Source organism: Aspergillus vadensis (assembly GCF_003184925.1).
Source record: "Aspergillus vadensis CBS 113365 unplaced genomic scaffold BO88scaffold_32, whole genome shotgun sequence".
In the NCBI taxonomy this organism is placed as follows: Eukaryota; Fungi; Ascomycota; class Eurotiomycetes; order Eurotiales; family Aspergillaceae; genus Aspergillus; species Aspergillus vadensis.
The window spans coordinates 142774-170575 of NW_020292070.1; the positions used below are offsets into that span (position 1 = coordinate 142774).

A 27802-nucleotide genomic window follows, 5' to 3' on the forward strand; every position below is an offset into this window, starting at 1 on the left:
TTTCTAGTAGGTGGTTCGGCTGAAAGTGGTAGACAAACCTAGTATATTCGGCAATTGATTGACTGTCCAGAGCAAGGGGCAGGTGGAGTGCATATGCACCGATGGGCAGAATGGAATAGCTCTTGCACTATGCTTCAGCCAGCCCCCCCGCAGCTGGAGAGATGACCTCGGCTCGGAACTACTAATTCAGAAGTATGTTATTCTCCCCTTATGCATTATGGCTTAGATATAGATACATTCTAGTTTCCGTTCACCATATCCTCCTTGCCCGTCAGATCACAGAATGCCTTATATGTGGTGAACACATTCTCCTCTCCACTGTCCGTACTCTCGACGATACACTCGGCGTTGGCTCCCACAAAGAACACATAGCCTTCCTTCACTTCCTCAGTCTTGTGGCCAACCGTGATCTTCCCATTTCCACCCGTGCATATCAGGATGCTGGGACCCACCAGTGCGTCGAAGGTTGCTTTGGCTCCAGCCCTCTTCAGATCCGTTTTGACAACACTAAACTCTTCAATGGGCGGGTCGTAGAGAACAGACGATGAGCCACTAGAATAGGCGGAGGCATTGAGAACGGCATATGGATAATCGGTCGGCTCCAGCTTTTGCTCCTCAATTGGCGCATAGGAGTATGTCAGCATCTCGGTGAGTGTATCAACATCTTTGAACTTGGGAGTGAAGCCCGCTCGCACAACGTTATCAGACGACGCCATGCATTCAATAATATCTCCAGAGATGTATGCATGGATATCGTCAGCCTTCAAGAACATGGCTTCGCCCGGTGCCAGCTTAACGAAATTCAGGAAGAAGAATACGAATAGCCCGATGTCGTTAGGGAATTGCCCGTTAAGCCGAGCGATGATGGCAGCCAATTCGGCAGGGTTGCTCGGATTCGTCTCTGGAGTGCTGGTAGAAGTAGCAAATGTATCAGGAGAATCCTGAGCCGCGGAGATCAGCTTCTGGGTGGCTGCCTCAATGCTTTCCGGTGATGATTTCATTAGCGATGTGAATAGGGAACGTAGCGCGTCCTTGTTCTTCGCCATCTGGGCCGAATCCTGCGAATCTTCGGAGCCCTTGACAACACTCTCGAATTGATTCGCTGCTTGCGTGCCGACTAGCTCGCGGAGAGGGGCGACTGCGTTAAGGAAGTGAACGATTTCGGCCAGCGGTCGGAAGCCGCACAGTCCTTCGAACGGGGTGATCGCAATCGTCATTTCGGGTTTGTGATTATCATCTATATAACATAACGGTAATTAGAGTTGCGTTTGGCGTCAAGAGAAAATTATAGGGGTTACCTGGATAGTTTCGGGCGTCCCGGGCATGAAGCTTTTCGGCCAGTTTCTTATTCGGATGGGCTTGAATACTGAGAGCCTTTTGAATAGAAAGGACCTTGAAAAGGAAAGGCAGTTTTCCTCCATATCGCTCGCTCACTTCCTGGGAGATCAATGCTTGGTTATCTTGAACCATATCGAGGAGGGTTCGCTGGGTTTCGACATCTTTGGAGGGAAGGGAAGGATGGGTGCCCATCCACAACTATACGTCACCGGGTCAGTTTACGGGCATGAGAACATTGAGAATTCAAGAAACGAACCTCTGCGTAGGGCTTCTCTGCTTCTATGGAGAAATCGGAGCCTGCAGTGATGGCGGCATACTTTGCGGCAGCCGACTCATGGCCAATCTTGCCTAGACCAGCTTCAGCAAATGCAGCGGGCGGAACAATCCAGGATGCGGGGATGTCCTACCCCAGTCATAGCTGTTGACACCTGTGGATAAAGAAAGTAGACTATCAGTGATATTATTCTCTTTCTCTCGGGTAGAAAGCTCGATAGGATGAACACTCACCACACTGAAGACGGAGCAATGGTACCTGCATAGTGCTGAGGGAGCTAATATGATAAGTAATGTATTGGTGTGAAGGGGAAGGAGGAGGATGGACAGAAGAAGGAAAGAGCGAACTAGTAGTGAGTGAATGGCGGGGGGGAAAGAGGAACAACGGCAGTTACCAAATTGGAATACTACTATTCAGTAAATCCACTCGCTAACTTGACTTTCTCTCAATCACAACAGAGCAGAAAAGAAAAGAAAGTCAAAATTCAGACAGAACACTGGGGGTTTTCAATCCCTTATGAGCGACCGAAATAATTCTTGCTTCCGTTCCCCCAGAAGATGTCTTAGAGGGTGAGCCCCTCCATCCCGCCCAACTCGTTTTATCGACCATTAAATTAATATTCCGTTCAATCATTACTGCTCCATTCCCGATTGGGTGTTCCGCATCCGTTACGTGAACCGGAATGGGTTCTGCCAATCAAAGAGTCCCATGGGGCGCAAAGCGCTTACCGACTAGCCGCGAAGGGAAGCTCTCCGCCCAAGGAACAGCTTCGCAGTCGCATGCTCAGCATGACGGGGTCCCTGAAGCTCAGGTTCCCGCGTCTCCTCCGTCCCAATCAGTCGGGCCCAACAGGTTTTCCACCCCGGACAATCCGTTTTCTGCAAAGCCTCAGAGTGCCTCTCCTGTTCGTCCCCACAACCTCAGACAAGGTGCTGCCCGTGGTACTCGAAGCTCTGCCCGGCAGGATATCCTTTCCGCCTTCGAATGGGAGGCTCTAACTATCGAGAAATCGAGAGACTCCGCCCCCGTTGCAACCTCGGCTAAAACCAGGAATAGTCAACTAAGGGCTACTACGACTGCTGCTACTGCTGCTACTACAGCTAGGGACCAGAGCTCACCTTCCAAGAAATCTAAGAAAATGTCCCGGAATCGGCCAAGAGGTCCTCCAGTCCCCAGGGACAACGGACTGGCGGCCAATGAAGAGACTGACATGTGGAACAAGATCCTCCAAGACCTTCGCAAAGCGAAAGAGAAGAATGACAAGCAGAAGACGCTGGCAGACCAGATCGCCGCCTTGAACGAAAAGATCGGTAAAGAGGGTGGAAGTAAGTATTATATAAATCTTCCTTTCTAATCCGCCTTACCCACATACTGCATGCCCTACAAAGAATAGAACATGGCCCGAATCGCTGAATGTTTCATGACACTGGGGCTTATCTTCCTTCGTTTCGTTCTACACTTTGCACGAGGCCTTCTGACTATCATGTCCTGACTGTCAGGCTAATATTAAGCGGTTGGCCTTATATTGCTTTTTGCCATCATGTCCTCGTTTCGCCTTATCTGTTTTATGGCTTTTACTTGCTGTGCAGATCATGAATGCTGACCGCCGAAATAGAACCTTCTCTCAGCGAGCACGATCAGCTCGATAGTCTCTATCGACAAATGTCAAAGCTGTGCGACGATGAGAGAGCCATTCTCCAGGATGAGCCTAGCGATGTTATCAAGAACTTGGGTCTCCTGACCGCGCTTCGACAGGCGTCCGAAGCGGAGGCCCCTCAAAATCGCGCTGCTACGTTTTCCAAGTCGCGGAAGAAGCGCAATGAACTGGACGGGTCAGCAACTGACTCGCCTGGGCCCTCCACTACTGCCTTGCCAGACAAGGTCGGTCGCACGAAAGGTGGCGTTCAGCGTAGTACCAGTGTTTCCAGCACTCAGGTCCGTGACAGCCGAGACATCCGCGACAGCGGTGTGTATGTCAAAGTAGAAGAAGGCACAGAGGGCACCAAGGGTACCCTTGCAGAGCGCAGCGGACACCTGGTGGTTGGGGCGGAGGTTGTCTTCAAACACAACAAGAACAAACAAGGGGTCGAAGGCGAGGGCATTCAGTGCATTATCAAGGGGATCTCTGGGGATGGAGTGAAAAAACGGTACGGCGTGACGCCCCAGTCCACTTCCACAGGATCATTGACCGATGTATCTTTCAAGGTATGACGTGCAGGACCCGGAGCCAAACGAGAACGGTGAACAGGGAGCTGTTTACAAAACCACTGCCGCATCTCTGATCCCCATTCCCCAGATGGGGTCAGCCTTGCCCTCATTCTCTGTAGGGAAGCAAGTTTTGGCGAGATATCCGGATACGACCACGTTCTATCGTGCGGAAGTCATGGGTTCCAAAAAGGATGTCTACCGACTCAAGTTTGAGGGCGAAGAAGATGATAAAGAGATGGAGGTAGATCGACGCTTTGTACTTGATATACCTGGGAAGTAGTGCCAGTCTTGGGATGTCTGTTACACTACGAGAGATCTACGGAGTGCTGTCATCCCCTCAAGTGACAGCGCCAGTAAGAGTGTGAAACTGCCCCCAAGTGGGCAGGCGAACAAGACAGGGGCAAGGCACAAAAGACGGGGTGAAAAGAAAGGATGAACAGGGAAACAGGGGCAAAACGAAGAAGAGATTTGCACCATGGTCGGTTGCACTATATTTTGATACCCATTCATTGAGCTGGAATGTTTCAATTTGGCGGGTGAGGCGGGATTTACGGAGTTAGGTTTGCTTTGATGAGTGGGATGATCGCCACAAATTGGCTGGTTATGTTGGAGAGGTATAGTAATAGTTACCTAGTTATCGTGTGTCATTTACTTTGAATTCCTTGCATAGATGGGGGTTTCAACCTACTTGCTACTGTTATTGTTTGTCGTATTATTCCTACATTCTTCTAGTATCCATTAGGTACTTAGTTCTAACAGAACTAAACAACTAGATAACCGGTCCAGAAGCTTCCTCTGCAGTAAGAATTACATAAGGCGTGTCAGGCCTGACAAATGGGTGGGTGAGTCAGCGAGTACCCCCACCGCCGAAGCCGCAGTTGATCCCGAGGGTCCGAAACCACATGCGGCGCCGAAACAGAGCAAGTGCGGGATAACTGGCCCATGGTCATCCCACGGCAATGGTGATACTTTACAACTATTTCCTATGATCATGTCCTCCTTTGTCGCCGTCTCACTGTTATAATTTCTTGTCCACAACCTATTGTCAGGATCTTCCGCAACTTCTTCGCCATACAACTTTCGCCCTCTTTACCTCTCCATCTATCTGCGCGTTGTTATCCGCGGCCATCATGTCGAACCTACCTTCCCACGCCTCCCCAACCTTCGTGGCGCAAGATGCGCCCTCCCACCCTGTGGAAGAACTCTCCATTAGCACAGATCAAACAGCAATTCTGCCCTCAGATAGCAGAGTAGACGAGCTTCGTGACAGTGCTATCGCCCAGTCTGACAGCGCAGATAGCGATCGGGGTGATGTAACCCCCGCCGTGCCTGCCTCCCTCCTCTCCCCGTCCTTCACCCCTCCAGCTACCCCCGGTGGTACATTCAATCCAGCGAAATTGCTTCAACAGACTCAACAGTTACCACACACTAAAGCTCCGAAACTTCTTCCTTGCCTTCCCGAAGTCGAATGCATCGTTCGCGCACGGATTCCCACCACCACCGGCGCGGAGATGTTTCTCCATCTCTATCACAACAACTTGGACAACAAAGAGCACTTGGCAATTGTGTTTGGAAACACTATTCGAAGTCGGAGCCTGGACAAGGTTCGGCCAGGGGAAACGGAAATGGATCGTATGATACGTGGAGCTTATGTGGGCACATTGCATCCCGGTCGTGTGAGCAGTTGGTATGATGATGGAAACGCTGAGGGTGCAGCTGGTGAGCAAGGCAGCAATGCAGCTGCTGACGGTGGACCTGTATCATCAGGAAGGTCAACTGCGACAGAGAGTTCACCTAGTCAAGCGCCACTGGTGAGGATACACTCCGAATGCTATACCGGAGAGACCGCCTGGTCTGCGCGCTGCGATTGTGGTGAACAACTAGACGAAGCAGCCAGGTTGATGTCCTTCCCCATGGAGACTCTAAGTGAAATGGCTTCCCAGCAAGCTGTTCCGGTGCCTTCCAATGCCTCTGGCGGGGTGATTGTTTACCTGCGGCAAGAGGGTCGCGGAATAGGACTGGGGGAGAAGCTCAAGGCCTACAACTTGCAGGATCTTGGCTCCGACACTGTAGAGGCTAATCTTCTCTTGCGACACCCTGCTGACGCGAGAAGCTACGGTCTGGCTACCGCGATCCTAGTCGACCTTGGGTTGGGTGTGGATGCCAATCCTCACGGCATCCGACTTCTTACGAATAACCCGGATAAGGTTCGCGCCATTGAGGGTGCAAATCGTGAGGTGGCAGTTAAGGAGCGTGTGCCAATGATACCTTTGGCATGGAGATCGGGGGGAAAGCAGGGCATTAAAAGTCTAGAAGTAGAGGGCTATCTCAGGACAAAGGTAAGTTTTGCTTGTTTCACCATGTCACTCTTCAACTGGTTTTTCCGAGACTGGTTGTTTTTTGCTTTTTATTCCCCTTTCCTCTGCCTCGGTTGTGGTACTTTTGTTATTTTGCTCCGGCCAGGGATGCTAACTTTCTTGGGTCCAAATAGATCGCGAAAATGGGACACATGATTGAATAAACTCGCTAGAGTCATTTCACGTATTTCCTTTTTCTTTTTATTTTTTACTTATCTTTTTGGTTGCATTCCCTCACTTGTCTGTTTCACCCACTATATAGCCGTTTTGTCGAATGGGTGTACTATATGAGGCCTCGGGTTGGGTCTCGGTAATGCTGTACAGTTATGAACTGATTTTATGATCTAAGAGTTTATCATTGTCCCTCGGTACATCTGTACCTCTGTTATTTGTTTCCGGGTTTCTATTTTGGACGGAGTGTTATCTGTCTGCGTTCTTTTTTCACCAATTTGGGTCTGGTTAGGCATCACCAGGATTGTGGATACCGGAACAAGCTTTGGTTTTTGATACCATCTGAATGACGCCAAAAGTGAAAGGATAAACCAATTGAGAATGAGCTGTCATGAGATCGTGTGCCGACAACCCGAGACAATTGCTCCGTAGCTTTTGGATCCACCGATTCACCGATTAATGGCGAAGGGAGTTTAGTATCTAGTGCTATAGCTCTAGGATCCAGAACCCTTGGCGAGGGACTTTTTCGCTGTCTCTTTCGGGGTGCGCGGGACAGAAAGCGGAGCAACGCCACAACTATGGAAGTTTAGAGCAGCGCAAAAGCCTAAGACACTCCGGCTCGGCCGTGGCCTGGCTTTTCTGCAAGAATCTTGTCTCTTGTCTTCTGGTGCTGTCAGGGTAAAAAAAAAGGCAAAACGTGGTGCCGATAATTGACTTTGGGGCAACTCCACCGCAGCCAACCAGACTGACTGTTCTCCTCCGACCAGAGAAGGTTGCTGAAGGCTGCCTTTCCCCAATGATCATTTCCCTATTTTTCTCCTCTTGCCCCCCCCCTCTCAAATGACTCGCCGGTCCTGGTGCCAGTCCTTACTCGTCCGGATCGGCTGCTCCTTTTATTTTTATCTCTTCTGCCTTTCCTTCTCGATGCCACCCTGACCATTCTTCAGTGAACCCCAGATCCCCTGAATTGTGTCTGGGATTCTGATCCGCTTTGCTTGTGCTCCTTACCCCGTCGTGTTGCATGGCCGCTGCGTTCCCGTAGTAGCCTGCGAGTGAGGCCATGGCCACCCGCCTTCCTCCTCTAACCGATGTTGCTGCTTCAGCGAATCCGGAATCCTCTTCGATTCCCTCCGCCTCCTTCTCCTCGTCCGCTGCGGCTGCTGCTGTTACACCCTCGACAGTTCAAGGCCCATCCACCGCCGCCCCGGTCGCCACTCCCGGGTCCGATGTGGTAAAACTGGAGGACTCCCCCACACCGTCCGCATTGACCTCCGCGGACGCAGAAACACCCGCACCGGATAACAATGGAACACCGGCAACAGGCGCAGGTCGCAAACGCAAGCTTAACTGTACCTCAGCGCGTGGTGTAGCGAATCTCACCCCTGAGCAGTTGGCGAAGAAGAGGGCGAACGACCGGCAGGCCCAGCGCGCCATTCGCGAAAGGACGAAAGCTCATATCGATTCTCTAGAACAACGAGTCCGAGATCTTTCGTCGCAGAAGCCCTTCTTGGATCTTCAGGCGGCTTTGAGGCAAAATGAAGTCATCCAAGCAGAGAATCGGGAGATCCGACATGGACTGAAAGCGATCATGGATATAATTCAGCCTTTGTTGGGGCAACAAGAGAAGCCGAGTATGCTCCCATAACCACTACGTGGTCTGTCGGGGAAACAGTTGCATTAACAGTTTATTCTTCCAGATACTTTGACCGCGACGCCTTCGTCAACCAACAATCGAATCCCCCCAATAACGTCGACGCCGCCGTTGTCCGATGCCTTCCGTTTCTCAGCCAATACCCAGAGGCCAGCCCCTGGCGAGCACCCGTTTGCAGAGTCTGCTACGAATTCCGAGGCATCTTCTTCCACCGCACATGCGGCCTTTGCGTCCGGTACGGCACGCCGTGAGATAACAGCGACAGGCCCCGCTTCTTTCCGCATTGCGTTCGACTACCAGCGACACAACCTGGCTCACGGTCTGGACTTTGGCGGGACTGATGAACGAATGGGCTTTAACTTCTTGCTTGACGCATCGCAGCAGGTCCCCAAAGTGGAGGGCTTTCGACGCTCATCGGAGACACTGAGGCCATCATCGAATCCATCGCCAACCTACCCATCCGGTGGTCATCCTTCTATGGCGGAACAGCCACTGCCTGCTTACCTGACCCCGATTCGCAACGTCGCTCCGACATGCACGCTGGACGCCATTCTGTTGGATTTTCTTCATAATCGACAGCACCAAGCAGCGAAGGGGGTTTCAAAGCAGAGCCTAGTCGGACCTTCTTACCCCAGCGTCTCCTCCCTCCTCAATCCAGAGAAAAGCGTTTACTCGCATCCCTTGTCGAAAGTGTTCACCGACATCTTGCGGACCTTCCCAGATATCTCAACCCTCCCAGAACAAGTGGCCGTGCTGTTTCTCATGTTCCTCCTCATGCGGTGGCAGATTTATCCGACCCCTGAAAATTATGACCGGTTGCCCGAGTGGCTCACTCCTCGCCCGTCGCAGCTTCTCACGGCCCATCCAGCTTGGATTGACTATCTGCCATGGCCGCGAATGCGAGATCGCCTGGTGATGTCGTACCAGGATTACCCCTTCGAAAATTGGTTTATTCCCTTCACGCGTACGCTTTCGGTGAATTGGCCCTACGAAGCGACAGACTGCCTTTTGTCTTCTGGTGACGGTGACGAGCTTATGGTCAATCCCGTCTTTGAAAGACACTTCCGCAATCTCAGTAACTGGTCGCTGGGGCCCGCTTTTGCAGAAGCCTATCCTTCCTTGGTCGAAACCACAAGGATTAGAGCTTCTCACTAATACAGACAGATTATCAGCCATCGCTTGTCATTTATCAAGTCAGATGGTGCATCTTCATGACTAAGACGTTGGGCATGACAAGCTGTTTTCGACTTTGGAGTTTATTTACTTCTCCTCTTCAGTCATCTCTCGCTGTACTTGGTGCCCCAGTGGTGCTGGCTAACGGTGGTCAATATCGTTGGCCGAGACAACATACAAAAGTTGAGCTGAACTTTAGGACTGCATACAGTAGTCTCCATCCCCTGACACATCCGTCTCGTACGGTACCACCTAAATCGTGTCGCCTATGACCTACGCTGGCCGACATTTGACAACTATTTCGAGATTTGCTTCACTTGTCAGGCTGTCAGGCTGTCAGGCAAAAGTCAAGCAACCCTATTCCACTGGCCTTGCATGCTTTTGAGAACAAGAGTGTTCCTGCGTGAACATTTGCATCACGGGAACAATCCAAAAAAAGGTTAATATCCCGTGCGGCCCTCAAGCTCCGGAAGCTGCCTTAATGGAGGGCTGTATGGAGGGGTTTCTAACTCCCCACCACGTAGTCGCATGTCACAGACTGCGGGCAGGAGGACGGTCCGACAGTAGGTAACTGTCTGGAAGGGCTGTCACATCCCTGACCATTTGAATGCCTGATGAAGATCTTCGGATATATCAATTACTATATAGGACAATGTAACTACTGATTTCGCCCATCTAGAAAGAGATCAACATAAGTAGCCGCATATATCTAGTCTAATCTATTGAGAGTTCCCCTGACGACTCTTTTCATTCCAAAACTCTAGGCCTGCCTTCTGCCGCAGATAGCCGTACATGGAGCTGCTGTCCAAGCATTCGCCCGCATACTCCCTGGCAGCCTCCATGTTATCGAGAGAAACCTGCAATCCCGGCAATTCCACGTTATGCTTCTTCGCCATGGAAAACGCGTGCTTTGCATCTTTGATGGCCAGAGATACCCCGAAGCCGGGGCGAGAGTCCAAAGGTGGTGCATAGGCACCAGTCGTCAACCTACCAGTGTCAGCCATGTATTACCGTAGAGATGAATAAGACAACACCCAACACACTTGGCACACTCACCGTTTAGAATACCCCCCAGCCACCCCTCCAAAAGCCTCTCCGATAAGATCCTCCATGGGCCCTGTACCCAAGCCTGTCTTTTCAGCAAAGACCTGTGCTTCACCAACCGCCTCCATCAAATTCACCGTGACGATGTTTCTGACAAAAAGATACACCCGTTAGCAAGAAATTGCATCCCCTATACCCAATACAAGTTGGTGGTAGAATCGACGTACCCTGCGATCTTCAAAAGCGAAGACTTCATAGCATCCTCTCCGCAATCAATCACCTTTCTCCCCATCACGTCCTGGATGAACGGCTTTACCACCTCTGCCGCCTGTTTGGGCCCTCCGATGGCGAAAACCAGCTTCCCATCAACGGCGATGGGGTTGCCCCCGAAAACAGGGGCAGCTAGGAATTTCGCGTCCTTCTCCTTCAGCTTCGAGACTGCTGTGCCCACAGTCTCGGGGAGAACGGTTGAGCAGTCAACAAAGATCTTGTCTTTGAGGGAGTGGCCGGAGTTGATAGCTGTGGTGACCAATTCTTGCAGAACAGAGTCATTGGAGACCTGTCACTTGTTTAGTTTTCTTATGTCCTTTTGGGCCCTAATGATGCTGTTGCGCATCTTCTAGAGGAGGAATCGCGTACCATGGTGAAGATAATTCCACATTGCGAGACAAGCTTCGAGAAGTTGTCTGCGGGTGTACCGCCCAATTTCTTGAGGGGGTCACCTCGGGAAATGGTTCGGTTGGAGTATATGAGACCCGGGCCTGTCTTGCGGGCTAGATGCCTTTGAAGATTGCTCGCCATGGCGAGGCCCATGGAGCCGAGGCCAAACTGGTTGGCATTGGGGTTAGTTCTTGAGCTGATAGATTCTCCCTTTTTCGTTGTAACTAACGTACCCAACCGATTTGCGTCATGATGTATGTTGAGCTGGAGTGATTGAGCGTGTCTAAGATGCAGGACGGGATTGAGCGGGTGTTTTGGGGGACTATATATACGTCGGTGGTTGTAAATAGACTTCGTTGATACTATCGGGCGGGCCCGATGCCGGGGAGCTGCTACGGTCGTTAAGTACAGCACTAACCTGAAGATCGACTACTGCTGTTTATGGAAGTAGCAGAGGGTTCCTTGATGGTTGTATATTTTGATGTCAGTGGTTACTTCTTGTGGCTGAATAAGTGGGTAGACAATCAATTGATTTGTTTACAGTTTTCTCGCAAGATCCATGTGTGTAGGTTTACTGGTTAGTTAGTTATGAGACAGACCTGTTGAATAATGATAGCAAGTTAAGGCTGCTAGGCCATCAGGCACTCAGGTATCAAGAGAGACACCGCCTCAGGCCGACCACACGAGACGGTCACGGACCCACTCCTAACCAAAGACAGGCCAGACTGACTACTACTTACTACTTACTACTACTCCGTACTAACTAACTGCTGCTTCCCAACCCCGTCCAGCCTACCGCTCTCTGGACGTCATCTCCCATGCTCCTTTTGTTTTTACCCCTCCGGAATTGATCACTCTTGCGACCTCTTACAATCTACATCCTTCACCATGGCTGACATGCCCATTGGTATGTTTATGCGTGTTCCCCCTCCTCTTCCAGTCCCTTCCCTAAACCCCCCTCCTCCCCCCCAAGTTCTCCTTGTCGGTGCCTGTCCCTCCCGTGCTTCCCAGCTAACCAACCACGCCTCCCAGTGCTCGACGGAGGAACTGGTTTCCTCAAGGTCGGATATGCTGCGCAGGTCTGTCACCATCTTCATCCCATTGCCTACTCTTTACTTACCTCTCCTTTTCCGCCCATGAACAGAACTTCCCCGAGCACCAGTTCCCCTCGATAGTGGGGCGGCCCATATTGCGAACGGAGGAGCAGGCCGGCGACATTGTCGTCAAGGATATCATGTGCGGAGATGAAGCTGCTGCTGCCAGATCTATGCTGCAAATCACCTACCCTGTACGTCATCCATTCGCGTGCCTTCGTTCTACCCCCGATCGCTCCGTTGTCTCTCCGGAGGTGTGGCAGACGTGTTAACGTTGGGCCCGACTTGGTATACAGATGGAGAATGGTATCGTGAAGAGATGGGACGACATGCAACATCTATGGAATTACACCTTTTACGAGAAGATGAAGATCGATCCTACGGGCCGCAAGATCCTCTTGACTGAGCCCCCCATGAATCCCCTGAAGAACCGGGAGCAAATGGCTGAGGTTATGCTGGAAGGCTACAACTTTGGAGGTGTATACGTTGCTATTCAAGCTGTGCTTGCATTATACGCCCAGGGTAAGTCTTGCACGCTCTATGTCTTGTATCACTCTTAGACCACAGCTCTGATCGCCCGCTCTTTCGCATTCCGCAGGTCTCAGCAGTGGTGTGGTCGTTGACTCCGGTGACGGTGTCACCCACATTATCCCCGTCTACGAATCTACAGTCCTTAACCACCACATTCGCCGACTTGATGTCGCCGGTCGCGATGTCACCCGTAACCTCATCGCCCTCTTGCTCCGTCGCGGTTATGCCTTGAACCGTACCGCCGACTTCGAGACCGTGCGCCAGATCAAGGAGAAGCTCTGCTACGTGTCCTACGATCTCGAGTTGGACAAGAAGCTCTCCGAGGACACCACCGTCCTTGTCGAGTCCTACACCCTCCCCGATGGTCGCGTCATCCGCGTCGGTAGCGAGCGCTTTGAAGCCCCCGAATGTCTCTTCCAGCCGCACCTGGTGGATGTCGACCAACCCGGTATCGCCGAGTTGCTCTTCAACACCATCCAGGGCGCCGATGTCGACGTGCGCTCCAGTCTCTACAAGGCTATCGTGCTGAGTGGAGGAAGCAGCATGTACCCCGGTCTGCCTTCCCGGTTGGAGAAGGAGCTCAAGCAATTGTGGCTCACACGGGTCCTGCAAGGCAACCCGGAGAGGTTGAACGTACGTATCCTCACTCGCTGGTGGACAGCACCCCACCAAAAGATTCTACAGGCTAATTTCATAATTTAGAAATTCAAGGTGCGCATCGAGGACCCGCCGCGACGAAGACACATGGTCTTCCTGGGAGGTGCCGTCCTCGCCAACCTGGTAAGCCCCCTTAATCTTCCTATATCACCCATTATACCTGTTCTTCTGTATACGAGCCACATCATCGCTAACACAATCACCAGATTGCCGACAAGGAGGATATGTGGGTTACCAAGCAAGAGTGGCAGGAACAGGGTGCACGTGCCCTGGCCAAGCTCGGCCCTAGATAGTTGTCTCTTTCATTCAGTACATATGTTGTATATTTCATTTCCAACCTTACCTACCGACTACCTATCATTACCTACCATCTATCGGGGATTCCGGTTTTCCCGCGCTGCGAACTGAACAAAATCACCTCCATCTTACGCCTTCCCCGAGCAGCCTCTTTTCCCCCCCACCCCCTCCTTCCTCATGTTCTATTTCCATAGCTCCGTCATTTGTCCCATACTACGTACATACAATTATAGCTTTTCTGGCGTGTCGGGGAGATTGAGTTAAGTAAGGCCGGCTTGGTGTCATGTCATGTCATCTAGCATGTGAAGAAATGACTGAATCGAGCTGGCTTGTATGTCTATCTTTTCCTCCTTACGATCGGTCCTTTCCTTCTCCTCAGTAAACAATACAAGATAACTAACTTTAGCTCATTACTTCAACATACTAGCACGGAATGGGGACTTTTTCATAATTCAAGAAGTTAAACAGAACCGAAACCGTTCCTCCCAAGTCTATATCTTTCTATATACTGTAGAAACAAAAGTGTGTAAGTACTCCTAATAAATGCATATACACAGATGAAGGCAACCGATATGATAAAGCCATAGATCGATCCGCGCGACCAATGGAAAACAACTCAAGACTCCACCAGCGGGTAGGAAGGGTTTATAAGTCCCGTCTAACAAAGTGATGTCTATTCATCGAGGTCGGACTCGGACTGGTCATTTGCCATGCTCTTCTTGCGCTCTTCGTTCATTTCTCGGTATGTGCTCCAACTTAGCAGGAAGAAGGCACCAATGATAAGGATACCGCCGATGATAGCCGCGGCGGAGGGAGGCTGGCCGGTTCGGAGCCAGTCGGCGATGGCGACGAGGAAGATGGTAAGCAGCGCTGCTACAGATGAAAGGACGGGAGAAGTGAGCGAGATGAGAACCAGGAAGGAGCCGGAGAATGCTAATTTGAGGAACACTTTGTTAGCACGTACACTCGACGTCATAGGTCAGAAGACTTACTAGCATTAGCAAGGACAGAGATCATAAGCATCCATGCAGCTTCGCCAGTAGGCCAGCGGAACGTTTCCAGGCCCAGTATATGGAGAATGGGCAGTGGAATCCAGAGAACAAGAAGGGTGAAGCACCCAATGAGACTGCCAAAAGTGTTGGCAAAGATCATGCTCCGGCCGGGACTCGTGCCCTCTGGAGGGCAAGCATATCTCTTGTAGAGCACCTCGTACAACCCATAGAGCACACTGCCAACTCCGATAATGATGTTCCCGAAGAGTCTATTTTCTGCCTCATCATGCGCTTTGCCGACCGTACCATCTGCAGTCTTCTTGCTTTCGTCCCTATCTCCATAAGCGACGACCAGAACTCCGACAATCGCTACTACGACGGCAAACACTTTGTCAAAGCGAAGCTTGTCGTTGAGCAGGGGTATGGAGAACGCATAGGCGAAGAAGGCGGAGCAGTTGTAGATCGCGGTCAAGTCACTGGCCGTTGTCATGTTGACCGCGACATACCAAGAGCCACCGGCTATGGTGAGGGCGGTGGTGACAAATGCGGTCGTTTTAAGCATGTATCGAACCGGTGATCGCTGGGAGTCGCGAGAAGTGAGGTGTAGATCTTGAGCTTCCACCATCTTGGCTGTCGTCCGAAGGAGATAGACATGGCGTCGCCAGAACGCTGTCCATGAGAGTTTACGCTGTTGCAATCGGAGGATGAGGAGTTGTGCCGGCCAGAGTAGGGACCAAGAACCGTGTGTAAGATAGCTATAAATTAAGATCAGGTCAGAGGTTAGCGTCCCCTTGCACTAACGGATCATGCGACTGGTGCACCACTTACAGCATGCAGTACGGTTTATCCCAGTGCAGCTCGTGCTGAATATATACCGCGGTCTCCGTCTGCACCACGAAACTAGCCAGACTCAACAACAGGAATCCGGACGCGATCATGTACTTGCGCCGAGTCTCCTGCTCCGCATTGCGCTCCGGGCTCACACCCCTGATTGTGGGCCGTCGCGAATGGTGTAGCATGGGCCTGCCCTCTGCCTCCCCATGGCCTAGGCTGGCGTTTGACAGTCGCCCTCTGTGGTCATCCTTGAGCAAAGGCTGGTTTGCTCGGGTGTCGGCTGGGCGATGCATAGATGGGCGATTCAAGGGCATTTCATCATCCGAATCGTGAGTGTCGAGAACCAGCTCGGGGTCCCTAACCTCCCTCGGACCCGAAGATTGCGCACTGTCTGAAGCCACCTTGTCTTAATCTTCCGTTCAAACCCTTCAAGCGGGAAACAATAGAGGAAACGCAGAAATTAAAAAGATAAGAAAATATGTATGAACCTTTTTTCTTGGGGGTTGACACCCTACAGACAATAAAGAATGGACTTCGCGCGTTGACAGAAGGACGATGCACGAGACCGCTGGTTTATCGCGGGTCGCAAGTTAATCAGACAGACGGGAAGGACAGTGAGAATATTGCAGTATGTAAAAGACTGTTCATGTGGGTATTGCGCATAAAAAGCAGAAAGAATCCAGGTCAGTTGCCCCCGGGAAAAGACCGGCTGACGAGGGCATGCAACACGGTATATAATGGGCGGCTCCGGGGCGAAGCACCGCCGCTGCGGCCACGTTTGCCAAGTACGTCAGGATTAGGGGGTGTCAAGGAAACTGTAGCCAAGACTTGGCCGCAGTGAGGAGTAACAGAAAGAAATGGTGAAAAGGGGAATGAAGAGGAAGATCAAGAGTGATATGAGATCGAAGCACAGCAGTGCAAAATTGAATTGTGAGGGAGAGGGAGGAGGAAGGAGATATGGCTGATGCGGTTACATTGCAATTGCAAGCAGTTGGGGAGGGACTTGCAGACAATTGGTTACTTTACTTACTCCGTATTAGATGCGACTCTCGCATCTGACTGGCCCACCGGGACCCCGTTCCATCCCAGATCGGGAAAGCGCGGATTATTTCACGTGACTCAGTGAGGGACCTCCATGGGTGCCTTCCGCATTAGGACATGCCGTGCCTTTTCTCCAGAAATTCAACCTTAAAATAAGTAGGTGTCATCGTCTTCTTATTTAACTATTATTTATAGCAACATTGTTTCATACATGCATCAATCACTACACTATCATCACTTTAAGTCCTATTACATCTACAGCCTCACCTTCAAAACATAGCACCGTATCCCAGAAGGCATTTTAACCCTCCCCTCTTAGTGTGCGAACCGGAAATCTAGCCGCTTATTTCCCTCATCTCTTGTGGTTGCAACATAGTCGACTCGTTGATCCTCAGTCATGGCGTTCCATTTCCGGTCCCGTTGTCGGTTCCGTAGCATATAGTATGCTTTGGTCGCCAAGTAGATAGCCATGTTGACGCTCACAATAGACAGGAGCACTCGGTTTCCGACCACATAACGTGGTGCATCCCCTACAGGTCAAATCGCGAATTCATTCTTGATCAGCCTAGGCATACAGCATTGCAGGCTGATAGGTGGGAAAGACACTTACAATCCCGATATATGTTCGAAGCTATGATGGCAGATAGTTGTACAGACATGTTGTATATCGCAGCTGCAATAGCCCGAGTTCGCACGCTGTTCGAATTGCGGGATACCCATCCAGCTTGGAGAGCATGAGCTATTCGACTTCACATCAGTACTCTTAACCCAAATAAACTCGGCTTCCTCAAATGCAATCTGCCTACCGTTAGGGAAACCGAGGAAGAGCGTAAGAACGCTCCATACGATCCACTTGTTGGTTTCGCTCAGGTTCACCACATTCATGTAAATGAGAAACGGCAAGCACCAAAGCTGCGCCACAACTCCCATCCAGGCAAGTGAACCGAATATCTCTCCTGCATAGGTGAGGAGAATTCTTGTTATGATTCCGATGACCTGGGGGTCAGTCAGAACTGTCATACCGTGGGCCATTTGTTGCTCTCATTCTACTTACACTGCAAGGGAGGGATAGTAGAATGGTGTTGAAGGTGCTGAACCCATAATCCTTCAACTGCAATGTAAAATACTGCGAGACAGTAGCTATTCACAGACTTAGTCAATGGCTTCCCAGGATTCATACAACGGGGTGTACTGACTATTGGGCGCCGAGAACAGCATTCCGACGATGTATAGCGGCCACAAATCAAAGTCTTTGATACTCATCCATACAAGCTTGGCTGTTAGTGGTTGGCGGTTATGCATTGAGCCCTTACTCGGATCTTCTCGTAAGAGGCGATTGACCATGATGGTCTCCTCCCTGCTCATATTTCTCATATCAGCATCCTGGTACTTCCCCGTTTGACTTCTATCTTGGCTCACCTTGCTGTAAACCAGCCCTTCTTTCCACGAGCCCAATGAGCTGTCTGTGTCGCTGAAGGGGGTAATAGGATGATAGCAAGAAGGCCTAACGCCAGGGTGAGGAGGCCCTGTTCCGCTTGAGCTAAATGCGACATCAAAGGCAGAGATATCTACATACCTCAATCAAGAAGAGCCATCGCCAACCAGCTTGCCCACCATGACCGTCTAGGTGGAGGATCCCATACGCGAGTATTCCCGCCAGCATGTCGGCCAAAGAAGCTGCTGCATACCAGTATCCAAGACGTATCGACAGCTCATGGTGCTTGTAGAAATACGAGAGATAAAGGATGACCTGCTGGAATTTAGAGGGGTATAATGGGACAGAGAACAGTATAGCCACTTACAGTGGGCGTGAAGCCTCCTGAAACCAATCCTATCAAAGCTCGGCAGACCAGGAAAGACTCTCTGTTGGATAGCCAGAATTGGCAGCTAGCAACAATCGACCACGCAATCATCTGTATAGGGATCCACCTGTCGCAGCCAATCCTCTTGCTGATGATCTGGGTGGGTATTTCGCTGAACATGAAGCACAGTCTGTACAATGTGTTCCCCAAATTGTAATCTGTGTATTGTATAAGGTATGAACTATCTTCCCGGCATTTTAAGCTTAATGGAAGTTACTGACCATCACGACTTAAACGGATATCGGTCAGGAAATTATCGGCATTGGCTTGCTCTGATATTGTCAGTGCATCAGGTGGTATCAATATATATATTCACCCACGAATATTAGACTTATCGAGCTCCATGGCAGTGATCATTATGCAGGCCCATATAATGATACGCAGGTCCAACTTTCTGACGATTTTCTAGGTATTCCTAAGATTAGAGCTTTCGGCTCACAGTGAGCCTCGCATACATACATTTTCTTCAGCCCAAGTCCATCTTGCTGCCGGGTCGAAGCGATGAATGCCTTCCCAATCGGGACGTGGTTTGTACTCCTCAACAAGGTCAGGGTCATCGTACACTGACGGTTGCGTTGCAATGGCATTAGGATCAGGGGTCTGAGATCGCCAGAACCAAATCAGTTTCTTCTTGTGGGAGCCACTGAGTACTTCATCGGTGGAAGCGGCGGTAGACTCCTGCGTCACACTTATCACGGTCTTCTTCTCGATGTCTGACGTTGGATAGCCACTTGCTTCCTCATCTGGGTGATCCTTGATCGCAAACGAGCGAGCAATGACAAGAGACATATTGTATCGCTAGAGCAAAATCGCCCACCTGATTCCTTTTGCGCCATTGTAATCGACGAAGCTGGTAAGCCTATTTATATATTCTCGTAATTTCCTCTATATTTGGACCATTCTTGACTTGCGCAACACGCAAGGAGATAGCCAGAGCAACTACCACACCTCTATGCTCACATGGCCCGTACAATCGTTGCATCCTCAAGGTTGGGATCTAGATCACAGCATGAGCGCAACCTGCCAATTTACCAGGGTCTAGATGAACACAACTCGAGATCCAAGGACAACCAGGTCTGCAAACCCCTTGAAACAGCTCCTTGTATCTAGTCGATATCGCTGGTGCATGGACGCTATTGGTGTCAGGCGGCTATCTACCATAGATGCATGGCAGTAAGGTTTCATTGCAGTGTCCACTTAGTTCTGCACGATTCTGTCGGATCAAGCGTGGACTACAGAATCGTGAAATTCACCTTGTCTTCAAATACCTCATGGTCTGCCAAGACTGAGTCCGGTTCTCTGTGTCCTAAACGCTCCGATGTGTCACCGAAGGAGATAAGCTCTCAATTCGCTTCGAGCTATACTTTCCGTAGTAGCACAGTGAAGGGATATGTGCACTTGTAAGGAGGAGTCGGAGATAAGACTTTGAGTGAGGTTCTAGGCGCGATGGTAATAGAATGTGGCACAATAGCTGTCAGGCGCCTACCCCAGATTAGCTTAGACGATGGCATAGGTGAAGTGCCATGCAAGGGTACAGCACACATCCTATAGAGTCCATTCTTGACTGTGTATGATGCGAGGATCATCCCTGGGCAGCTGATAATTAGCGCCATCCAGGCTCCGCAATATGAACCCGACAGACTGCAGACATCGGACAATACCTGGATGCTTGCAGGCGAAAGGATCTGGTTCCAAGAGTAGGTAACAGGAGGAAGCGGGGAAAGAAGGGGAATGTTTGTGGGTGCTTACATGTGCGGCACGGTCACCTGCTTGGAGATATGCAGAGCATGCCGGAGGATCTCGATCTAGACCCACCGATCCTCGAGTCCCTCCAACCTCTGCATAACTCCATGGCCTGGACCGGTGAGCTTCTGCATACCCCATTCTACTTCTATCTTACAGGGGCTAGTTGCTGAAACACGTGCTGAGGTTTTTCATCGCCAAGCGAGTTGGAACTGCTGTCATGAATATTCATTCCTATTATCGCATTCTCCCATTCTAAATCCTACCAGATACCCTGGTATGCACTCAATCAAGCCTTGGCACTAGGCTTGAACAACGCCTCTTTGGTATCGTATGTATATTTGAGCTGGAGGTGCCAGTAGTCGGGAGCCGAAGCCTTTGCAACCAACCAGGCCTTGTCCAGAGCCTCAACCACATCATCGGGTAGCGGGCCTTTCTGGATATCCTTGAGGTTGCTTTCCAGTTGAGAAAGGCTACTCACTCCGACTAGAATTCCATCACGGCCATTATCGTTGATATTCAACGCAGAGTGATGACGGATCCACCGAAACGCAGTCTCGGGCAATGTCAATCCATGCTTTTCCACGACAGGCTCGATAATTCTTAGAGCGTCAAAAGTAGCATCCTTGAAATACCGACTGCGGTACAATGATCCACTATGGGCCTTGTCACTGTACCTACCTTCTTCTGGCACATCTTGGGTCTTATACTTGCCCGAGAGGAGTCCACCAGCAAGGGGGTTGTAAATTACAATGTCAATACCATAGCGCTTGCAAGCGTGGATTAGTTCGGTCTCTATGCTGCGTGCTATAGCGAAAAGGGTCAGAAACATTTTTCCGGGCCATAGGAGAAGTTAGCGTGTACGCAAGGGAGACTCACTGATGGCATTGTACATGGCCTGGTAAATTGTTGGCCGGACCCAGCCTCGTTCGTTGCAGATGGTCACAATTTCCGCAACTTCGAAGGCAGTGTAGTTACTCAGACCGAGTTCTACGAATTTGCCTTCCTTGTGCAGTTCATTGACAGCTTCCAAGGTTTCCGCGAAGGGAACCGACCTGTCGGGTGCATGCAGATAAAAGATGTCAACACTCTCTGTTCCCAGTTGCTTCAAGGATGTTTCGAGGGTTTCTCGCAAGACATTAGGCTTGTGGGTGCCCGGAACTTTCGGATACACCTTTGTTGCCAGAGTCAGACCACGTTCCTTCCATTTGGCTTGAGCAGTGAACGCCTCTTGTTCTCCTCCAACATAAATCCTTGCCGTGTCGACCTCATTGAAACCTTGCTGTTGAAAATAGTCCAGGCATTTGTTGAAATCCTCAAGGGAGGTGATCCGAGCACCCTCAGCTTCATTGGGGCCAAAGGTCATCAAGCCGAGGATAACCCGGGGAGTGGGGTTCTGTGCGAGGAGCGGCATAATGAAGTCGAAGAAGACGATGCTTGAAACAATTGAGCTGGGATGACCAATTGATGTTGGAAAGTGTTCAGATGTATGCGTACCTCGGTTAGAGGGATCCGGGAAATCTTAGGTAGACTGTTCCAAGGGACAGTGGAGTTTGGATGGTGCCAGGAAGGTTTAGGCCTGAAGAAGAGGAGGGGGGATAAAGACCTGGCCGGTGGGAGGGGTTCAAATAGATAAGAATTCGGGCTCCCCACACTTCTTGTCGCACGCAACTCCGGCCGTCCCATGGCACCGAACCAATATCTATCTGCTGAGGCGTCGATGACGAGCTTGGATTAATATTACCCGGTTACACATGAGGTGGTTTCCCTCCACAGACCGAGTAAGCTGAGACTTATATATCCCGGCCGTCAGCGTGGTGGCATGCTGAGTGGTAAATGAGATGCCCAGACTCAGTAGTAGCTTCCCCGCAGGCCGGTGGCAGTAGCCCAACCAACCAACCCGTTATCGGCAGCTTCCTTGTCAACTCAACTCAACATTTTCTCTATCTGTCCAGCACTTCATAAACACTCTTTTGTTCATAAGTTTATACATCCATATCATTCAAGATGACTGTGCCAACAAAAACTCAATACTCCATTCTTGTCATCAACCCCAACACTTCAACGCACATGACCAACGCTTTGATACCCATACTGGATAACCTCGGGCATGGAGGCATACAATTTGACTACTTCACAGCTCCAGCGTCCGAATCAGTCACGCTCCCCGATGGAAGAGTGGTAGAAGGAGTGCCCAGTATCGATTCTGGTGAAGATTCTGTCAAGTCGGCTTTTTATTGCATGCCCTTCCTAGAGCAACTGGTGTCCGAGTATGATGGCTTCATTGTCGCCTGCTTCTCAGCTCATCCCCTCGTTGGTATGCTCAAAGAAAAAGTCAGATCGATCGAAGACGCAGAGTCATCGGGAGTTCCCTCGGAACTGAAGGTCAAGAAAAAGTACGTGACGGGTATCTTTGAAGCGGCAGTTCTTGCTGCTCTCGGCGTGATTAGTTCATTTCAAGCCACTCCGGGCCCAGATTTCGGCAAGGCCCAATCTCGAGATACGTTCGGCATAATTTCGACCGGTAAAGTCTGGGAGACTGAACTCAGAAAAGCGGTCGCTGACATGCTTGGCAACTCGGGAGATTCCACATCCACTGGTCGGTTTTCCGGGGTGGAAACAACTGGACTGACGGCCGTCGAACTACACACCACCCCTCCCCAAGAAGTGAGAAGGAGACTGGTCGAAGCGACAGAACGGCTTCTGACGAAGGCAACCGATCCTGTTGGTGCGATATGCATGGGCTGTGCCGGCATGGTGGGCATGGAAGACGCAATAAGAGAGGGATGTGTCAGAGCATACGGACGACAGAAAGGCAGTCAAGTCAGAATAGTCGACGGCGTTATTGCTGGAGCGGGGATGCTTGCGACGGCTTGCAAAGCCGGTTTCTAAAGGCCTGTCTGCAGTCAGTACACCATCTCCCATGTTGGAGACGTTGTAAAACTGAGAGAGACCATGTACTATGATGAGCTGCGGTCAATGCATCCCGTTATGAAGGACGGGCTGCAGCTACCTGTATTATTATGAAGAGATAGTATGTCTATTATGTTACTTTAGCTAGTACTTAGTCTTGATGCCAATGGTTTCCATGAAACCCAGTGTTATGCGTCACTAAATCATTTATTTTCATCCCGTAGCCCAAGCAATAGAATAGATTTGTATGAGACGTAAAACCTCGCTATCTCAACTCGCAGCAGATCAGGAAGTCTCCAGTGATAATTTACCAATGGAAATGAAGTATAATGAAGAAGATCCGCTAGCCCATGGTCTTGTTGTTTCTGGTTTACTTTTGGGGCGCGGAAGGTTTCAAGGCAATCGACAAGGGACTGTTTAGGCCTGAGGCCCCCACACACCTAATCGAGACTTGAACTTCCCCGCGGAACGCGCTACGCGTAGGCTATAATCCACGATCACTTGCGGTGATCAAGGAACAAGATGCCCAGGTGGGTTCGACTCTCCCACAGCTTTTCTACAACATGTTTAGAAACATGTGACTGTATTAGCAGAATCTGATTTCCATATTTAGGGAAATCATAACGATCCAAGCTGGCCAGTGCGGTAACAATGGTATGGTTCCCCACGAGAAGCAGCTCCCACTATAGCTCTCGACAAACATCGTCTGGCATATTCTGAGACATCGCTAACTTATATCTGCGTTAGTCGGCGCTCAATTCTGGCAACAGCTCTGTCTTGAGCACGGTATAAGCCAGGATGGAAACCTGGAAGATTTCGCGACCGAGGGCGGCGATCGTAAAGACGTCTTCTTCTATCAGGTATACCTGCCATTCTCATTGTGCTTCGATTACCCAGAGAGCTAATCAAACATGGTCAATAGAGTGATGATACCCGCTATATTCCTCGAGCGATCCTGCTCGATTTAGAACCTAGGGTACGACCCCTTCCGCGAAAGACTATCTCGAAGAAACCAATGTGATCGCGCGAACGGTGAGCTGAGAATTTTCCGATTAGGTCCTCAATGCCATCCAGGCTGGTCCGTACCGAAACATCTACAATCCAGAGAACTTCTTTATCGGACAACAGGGTATTGGCGCAGGAAACAACTGGGGAGCGGGCTATTCCGCAGGCGAGGTCGTGCAAGAAGAGATCTTTGACATGATTGATCGTGAAGCGGATGGCAGTGACTCTTTGGAGGTATGATACTGGTGCGATCATGATACATATGACGTGCAATCATAGGTATCTAATTGAGCTTGGTGTTAATGGTAAATATGACAGGGATTTATGTTCCTGCATTCGATCGCAGGCGGTACAGGTTCAGGGCTGGGCAGTTTCATACTGGAACGCATGAATGATCGATTTCCCAAGAAGTTGATACAGACTTACTCTGTCTTTCCTGACACGCAGTCTGCGGACGTTGTGGTCAACCCATACAACAGTTTGCTTGCAATGAGGAGGTTGACGCAGAATGCGGACTCTGTGGTAAGGCACTGTTACGGATGAGTTCATAATGTACTTGACTAAAACTGCATCCTAGGTGGTATTGGATAACGGTGCTCTCTCAAGAATTGTCGCGGATAGACTCCACGTACAAGAGCCTTCTTTCCAGCAAACGAACCAACTTGTAAGTAACCGCCCGCCTGCAAGTCTACTGGCACTCATCACTCCTAGGTTTCTACCGTTATGTCTGCTTCTACAACGACCCTCCGATACCCCGGATATATGCACAATGACCTCGTGGGAATCATCGCTTCCCTCATCCCTACACCGCGCAGCCACTTCCTGATCACCTCATACACCCCGTTCACTGGCGACAACATCGAACAGGCCAAGACAGTGCGTAAGACCACTGTTTTGGATGTCATGCGTCGTCTGCTGCAGCCGAAGAACCGCATGGTCTCTATCAACCCCAGCAAGTCCAGCTGCTACATCAGTATCCTCAACATAATCCAGGGAGAAGCAGACCCGACGGATGTGCACAAATCACTCCTTCGTATTCGGGAGCGACGCCTGGCCTCCTTCATCCCATGGGGACCAGCGAGCATCCAAGTCGCATTGACAAAGAAGTCTCCCTACATGCAGAACACCCACCGCGTCAGCGGTCTGATGCTGGCGAACCATACCTCGGTCGCGACACTGTTTAAACGAATCGTGCAACAATACGACCGTCTGCGGAAGCGAAACGCTTTCCTAGAGCAATACAAGAAAGAGAGCCCCTTCTCGGACGGCCTGGGCGAGTTCGACGAAGCCAGAGCAGTGGTCATGGATCTCGTCGGCGAGTATGAAGCCGCGGAGAAGGAAGATTACCTGGATCCAGAAGCAGGAAAGGAGAAGGAGATGGGGGTGTGAGTGTGAGTGTGAGTGTGAGTGTGGTTGTGCTGGCCTTATCTAATGTCCCACTTGCGTTTTTCCTCATACCTCCTCATTTCTTTCATTCCCGTCATGACTTACAAGGGTTGACCGGTGTCGAGTGGCAAGGGCGTTCTCTTTCTTTCGTGTTGCAACAGAATACCTTCTCTTTCAAATTGCTATGACTTGGGCGCGTTATTAATGAACAAGAAAATACAAAAAATGCCGCATAGTTTGCACCGCGTAAATCGACGTGCCCGTCTTCGGCACATCACACAGTCGTGTAACAATCCCTATCGGCCAAACCGATGAAACACCCAGGCAGCCAGACCAACGGTCAGATCACTGATCAACAGACCCAATGTGTACTATTTAGCCATAGTGAAGCAGTATGGGGGAAAGTAAGATCCGAGTACTTAGTACAGGACATAGCAGGTTCGTGCCCAAGGTGAAGAGGGGTGTAAGTGGTAGGTAAGTGTGCCTATAGCCTCAGGTCTAAACTGAGAGTCTCAGGCACCATTTGTATTCCTGTTTCTTACTGGTGACGAGAGTTGACGAAGTAATTAATTAGGAAAGTAGCTAGTAAATGAAGCAAAACTCCTATCTATTCATCACTTTGGGAGGGTAATGGAGGGGGGAGAAACCTTGTATGCAAACAAATGCACAAGCGGCGTTATGGTTGGACAATGAACTACTTGGGTATGTCCCATGCCATATCATGTAACCCCTACATGGTTGAGAGAGATCTACTGAGCAGGCTGTCAGCTACTAAGACATATAATCATAGATTTTCTGGATAAAAATGTATATATAGTATTATTGATAAAGTCCTAGTGAAATAGTACAGGTTACTCTTAGTTTTGTCTTACTTATATAATCTCTTAGCTCTCTGTATCAATTCGTGTTTTATTCTTATGAGGCTGTGATAGATAAACCCGATGGCACAGGCGTGAAAAAAGCAACGTAGGCCCTGAAATGGACTTCTTTAGATCATTGAAGTTCATTCCATACCTTCTCTGCTAATCGCATTGTCACTGAAGTGAAGTATGCCGTGGCTTTGTCGCACCCAGAGCCGGGGCAGTTCTGCCCTCACGTGCATCTTCAAGATTCAAATGGCTACCAACCTAGTCACCAAAGCCCCAAGTTAAATACCTCTTGCGTCGAGGAGTTCGGCTTCGATAACGCCCTTGGCATCCCTCTGGTAGCCAGAAGTTCCTGATCACTAGTCCGACAGATTCCAGAAGCTCTGTCCATTGCCGGCGAGTCCGTTCAATTCCCGGACACCAAATCATAACCGTCATATCGAGTAAGGTCTCTCGGGCACCGGCATTTTGGTCAGGAACAATATAATCTTCAAGAAGAAGCTTAGAGTAGCCCTTCTCCATAGCAGCAGTAATGTGGTTTAGAATGCGCCTGCAATTCTCATCCGACCAATCATGCATGATGTTCTTGAGGTAGTATGCGCGAGCACCTAGTAAAAGGCCAGACGATAAAGGAAGGAAGGAAAACGGTGAAGGCCGACCAGCCTTTGATGGGTTGGGGTATAAAAAAATCATGTTTGATTCTTCGTATATCCTTGCTGAGGTCTTGAATATCTTCAATGACGGGAGGCAAATCTTCCAGGATCAGCTTCCCGGTCACGGATGGGAACCGATCCTTGAACCCAGCCAAATCATGGCCACGGCCCCCACCGATATCAACCAGCAATGGGCGGTCGGTCAGAGCCCCATCAAGGATCCTCTCTTGAACAGGGAACCAGTCCGCCCAATGGGGGGTGTTTGCTCGCGTTCCCTCCATGAACTCGCTCTTTGGCGAAGCCGTTGCATACAAGGACACGCATAATTCGCTCTATGCATGGGGGCATCAGCATTCACGATAGGACGAATAACCTTGAGAGCAGCCATCTGCCCACAAGTGACGAAGCTATTTGTTTGAGATAACATGGTGAAAATCCCAAGGTCATGCGCAGTTTTGACAGCCATGAGCACCGATGGCTTCGACTCGAACGTCAGCAGATAACGAGTGAACATCACCGGGTGAGTAGCTGCACCTGGAGGAACAACTTATAGATTGCATCAGCTGGTTTCTCCAGGCTTCTCACAAGCCTGGGGGCATGTTCAAGAGCCTCCTGCCGGTACTTGTCAAACCCAGTTTCCTGGTATAACTTGATGGAGGCCGATGTTCTCGTCAAGTCCGTGGATATATCCTCCAAATCTCGAATCATGATGTTGGTGAAGGAGGTTTTTTTTTACCGAATGTCCAGCCAAGTGAACCTATATGCAGATTGTAGAGGCCGACAAGAAAGCTTTATATCTAGGTTAATCTTGGCAATAAAAGTCATGCAAAGAGGATACATCGAGTGCCTTTGTCGGCGATTGTTCCTGGCGAATAAAAATCTGAGCTGGATATGTGTACATTATTGTGTAATACTAATGTGTTGTCGAACTGTACCTCCAGTCAGAACAGATTAGCGGCGACTCACCGCCAGCGATTGACACATATCCCTTGCCTGGTATAATTAACTAGTTGATTAGTTACACATTCAGGGGACGAAGCTGCTGTCTTGAC

At 50.1% G+C, this 27802-nt stretch overlaps 12 protein-coding genes across 12 annotated transcripts; 6 read left to right on the forward strand and 6 right to left on the reverse strand.

Annotated features, from left to right (window-relative positions):
- Positions 1-197: 197 nt before the first annotated feature.
- On the reverse strand, positions 198-2158 carry pmi1 (mannose-6-phosphate isomerase pmi1). Its single transcript, XM_025707748.1, has 5 exons — positions 1846-2158; positions 1746-1766; positions 1595-1686; positions 1299-1536; positions 198-1237 (listed from the first exon to the last, which is right to left on the reverse strand). The coding sequence occupies exons 1-5, from the start codon at positions 1874-1876 to the stop codon at positions 240-242; spliced, it is 1380 nt and encodes a 459-aa protein (XP_025557976.1). The 5' UTR covers positions 1877-2158; the 3' UTR covers positions 198-239.
- A 136-nt stretch (positions 2159-2294) lies between these two features.
- On the forward strand, positions 2295-4497 carry BO88DRAFT_491616 (SAGA-associated factor 29 family protein; the record flags this gene model as incomplete). The annotated part of the gene is made up of 3 exons (XM_025712875.1): positions 2295-2937; positions 3228-3759; positions 3818-4497. 3 exons carry the CDS (start codon positions 2295-2297, stop codon positions 4098-4100), a joined length of 1458 nt encoding a protein of 485 aa, XP_025557977.1. The 3' UTR covers positions 4101-4497.
- Positions 4498-4950: 453 nt separating this feature from the next.
- On the forward strand, positions 4951-6341 carry BO88DRAFT_351664 (GTP cyclohydrolase II; the record flags this gene model as incomplete). Its single annotated transcript, XM_025703542.1, has 2 exons — positions 4951-6159; positions 6312-6341. 2 exons carry the CDS (start codon positions 4951-4953, stop codon positions 6339-6341), a joined length of 1239 nt encoding a protein of 412 aa, XP_025557978.1.
- A 939-nt stretch (positions 6342-7280) lies between these two features.
- BO88DRAFT_184049 (bZIP transcription factor) lies at positions 7281-9523 on the forward strand. The gene is made up of 2 exons (XM_025701769.1): positions 7281-7979; positions 8046-9523. Exons 1-2 carry the CDS (start codon positions 7409-7411, stop codon positions 9152-9154), a joined length of 1680 nt encoding a protein of 559 aa, XP_025557979.1. The 5' UTR covers positions 7281-7408; the 3' UTR covers positions 9155-9523.
- Positions 9524-9840: 317 nt separating this feature from the next.
- On the reverse strand, positions 9841-11401 carry BO88DRAFT_374873 (NAD(P)-dependent oxidoreductase). The gene is made up of 5 exons (XM_025704316.1): positions 11110-11401; positions 10856-11044; positions 10444-10775; positions 10229-10366; positions 9841-10159 (listed from the first exon to the last, which is right to left on the reverse strand). Exons 1-5 carry the CDS (start codon positions 11125-11127, stop codon positions 9892-9894), a joined length of 945 nt encoding a protein of 314 aa, XP_025557980.1. The 5' UTR covers positions 11128-11401; the 3' UTR covers positions 9841-9891.
- A 236-nt stretch (positions 11402-11637) lies between these two features.
- BO88DRAFT_408615 (actin-related protein 2) lies at positions 11638-13839 on the forward strand. Its single transcript, XM_025707749.1, has 7 exons — positions 11638-11783; positions 11909-11955; positions 12021-12164; positions 12267-12492; positions 12569-13134; positions 13204-13281; positions 13365-13839. Exons 1-7 carry the CDS (start codon positions 11765-11767, stop codon positions 13449-13451), a joined length of 1167 nt encoding a protein of 388 aa, XP_025557981.1. The 5' UTR covers positions 11638-11764; the 3' UTR covers positions 13452-13839.
- Positions 13840-14128: 289 nt separating this feature from the next.
- BO88DRAFT_419660 (uncharacterized protein) lies at positions 14129-15595 on the reverse strand (the record flags this gene model as incomplete). The annotated part of the gene is made up of 3 exons (XM_025708404.1): positions 14129-14420; positions 14444-15202; positions 15276-15595. The coding sequence occupies 3 exons, from the start codon at positions 15593-15595 to the stop codon at positions 14129-14131; spliced, it is 1371 nt and encodes a 456-aa protein (XP_025557982.1).
- An 889-nt stretch (positions 15596-16484) lies between these two features.
- Positions 16485-18973, reverse strand: BO88DRAFT_447160 (putative MFS transporter; the record flags this gene model as incomplete). Its single annotated transcript, XM_025710341.1, has 11 exons — positions 16485-16852; positions 16933-17061; positions 17129-17318; positions 17377-17462; positions 17519-17679; positions 17742-17848; positions 17899-18072; positions 18125-18342; positions 18406-18456; positions 18505-18589; positions 18644-18973. 11 exons carry the CDS (start codon positions 18971-18973, stop codon positions 16638-16640), a joined length of 1746 nt encoding a protein of 581 aa, XP_025557983.1. The 3' UTR covers positions 16485-16637.
- A 1044-nt stretch (positions 18974-20017) lies between these two features.
- Positions 20018-21637, reverse strand: BO88DRAFT_184246 (aldo/keto reductase family protein). Its single transcript, XM_025701770.1, has 2 exons — positions 20807-21637; positions 20018-20734 (listed from the first exon to the last, which is right to left on the reverse strand). The coding sequence occupies exons 1-2, from the start codon at positions 21339-21341 to the stop codon at positions 20217-20219; spliced, it is 1053 nt and encodes a 350-aa protein (XP_025557984.1). The 5' UTR covers positions 21342-21637; the 3' UTR covers positions 20018-20216.
- Positions 21607-23034, forward strand: BO88DRAFT_408621 (aspartate/glutamate racemase family protein). The gene has a single exon (XM_025707750.1). It carries the CDS (start codon positions 21935-21937, stop codon positions 22817-22819), a length of 885 nt encoding a protein of 294 aa, XP_025557985.1. The 5' UTR covers positions 21607-21934; the 3' UTR covers positions 22820-23034.
- A 297-nt stretch (positions 23035-23331) lies between these two features.
- On the forward strand, positions 23332-25463 carry BO88DRAFT_408622 (gamma-tubulin mipA). Its single transcript, XM_025707751.1, has 8 exons — positions 23332-23370; positions 23454-23494; positions 23588-23700; positions 23763-23816; positions 23897-24079; positions 24164-24367; positions 24423-24509; positions 24557-25463. The coding sequence occupies exons 1-8, from the start codon at positions 23363-23365 to the stop codon at positions 25232-25234; spliced, it is 1368 nt and encodes a 455-aa protein (XP_025557986.1). The 5' UTR covers positions 23332-23362; the 3' UTR covers positions 25235-25463.
- An 895-nt stretch (positions 25464-26358) lies between these two features.
- Positions 26359-27458, reverse strand: BO88DRAFT_458291 (S-adenosyl-L-methionine-dependent methyltransferase; the record flags this gene model as incomplete). The annotated part of the gene is made up of 4 exons (XM_025711032.1): positions 26359-26647; positions 26706-27082; positions 27124-27228; positions 27285-27458. The coding sequence occupies 4 exons, from the start codon at positions 27456-27458 to the stop codon at positions 26359-26361; spliced, it is 945 nt and encodes a 314-aa protein (XP_025557987.1).
- Between the last annotated feature and the right edge of the window lie 344 nt (positions 27459-27802).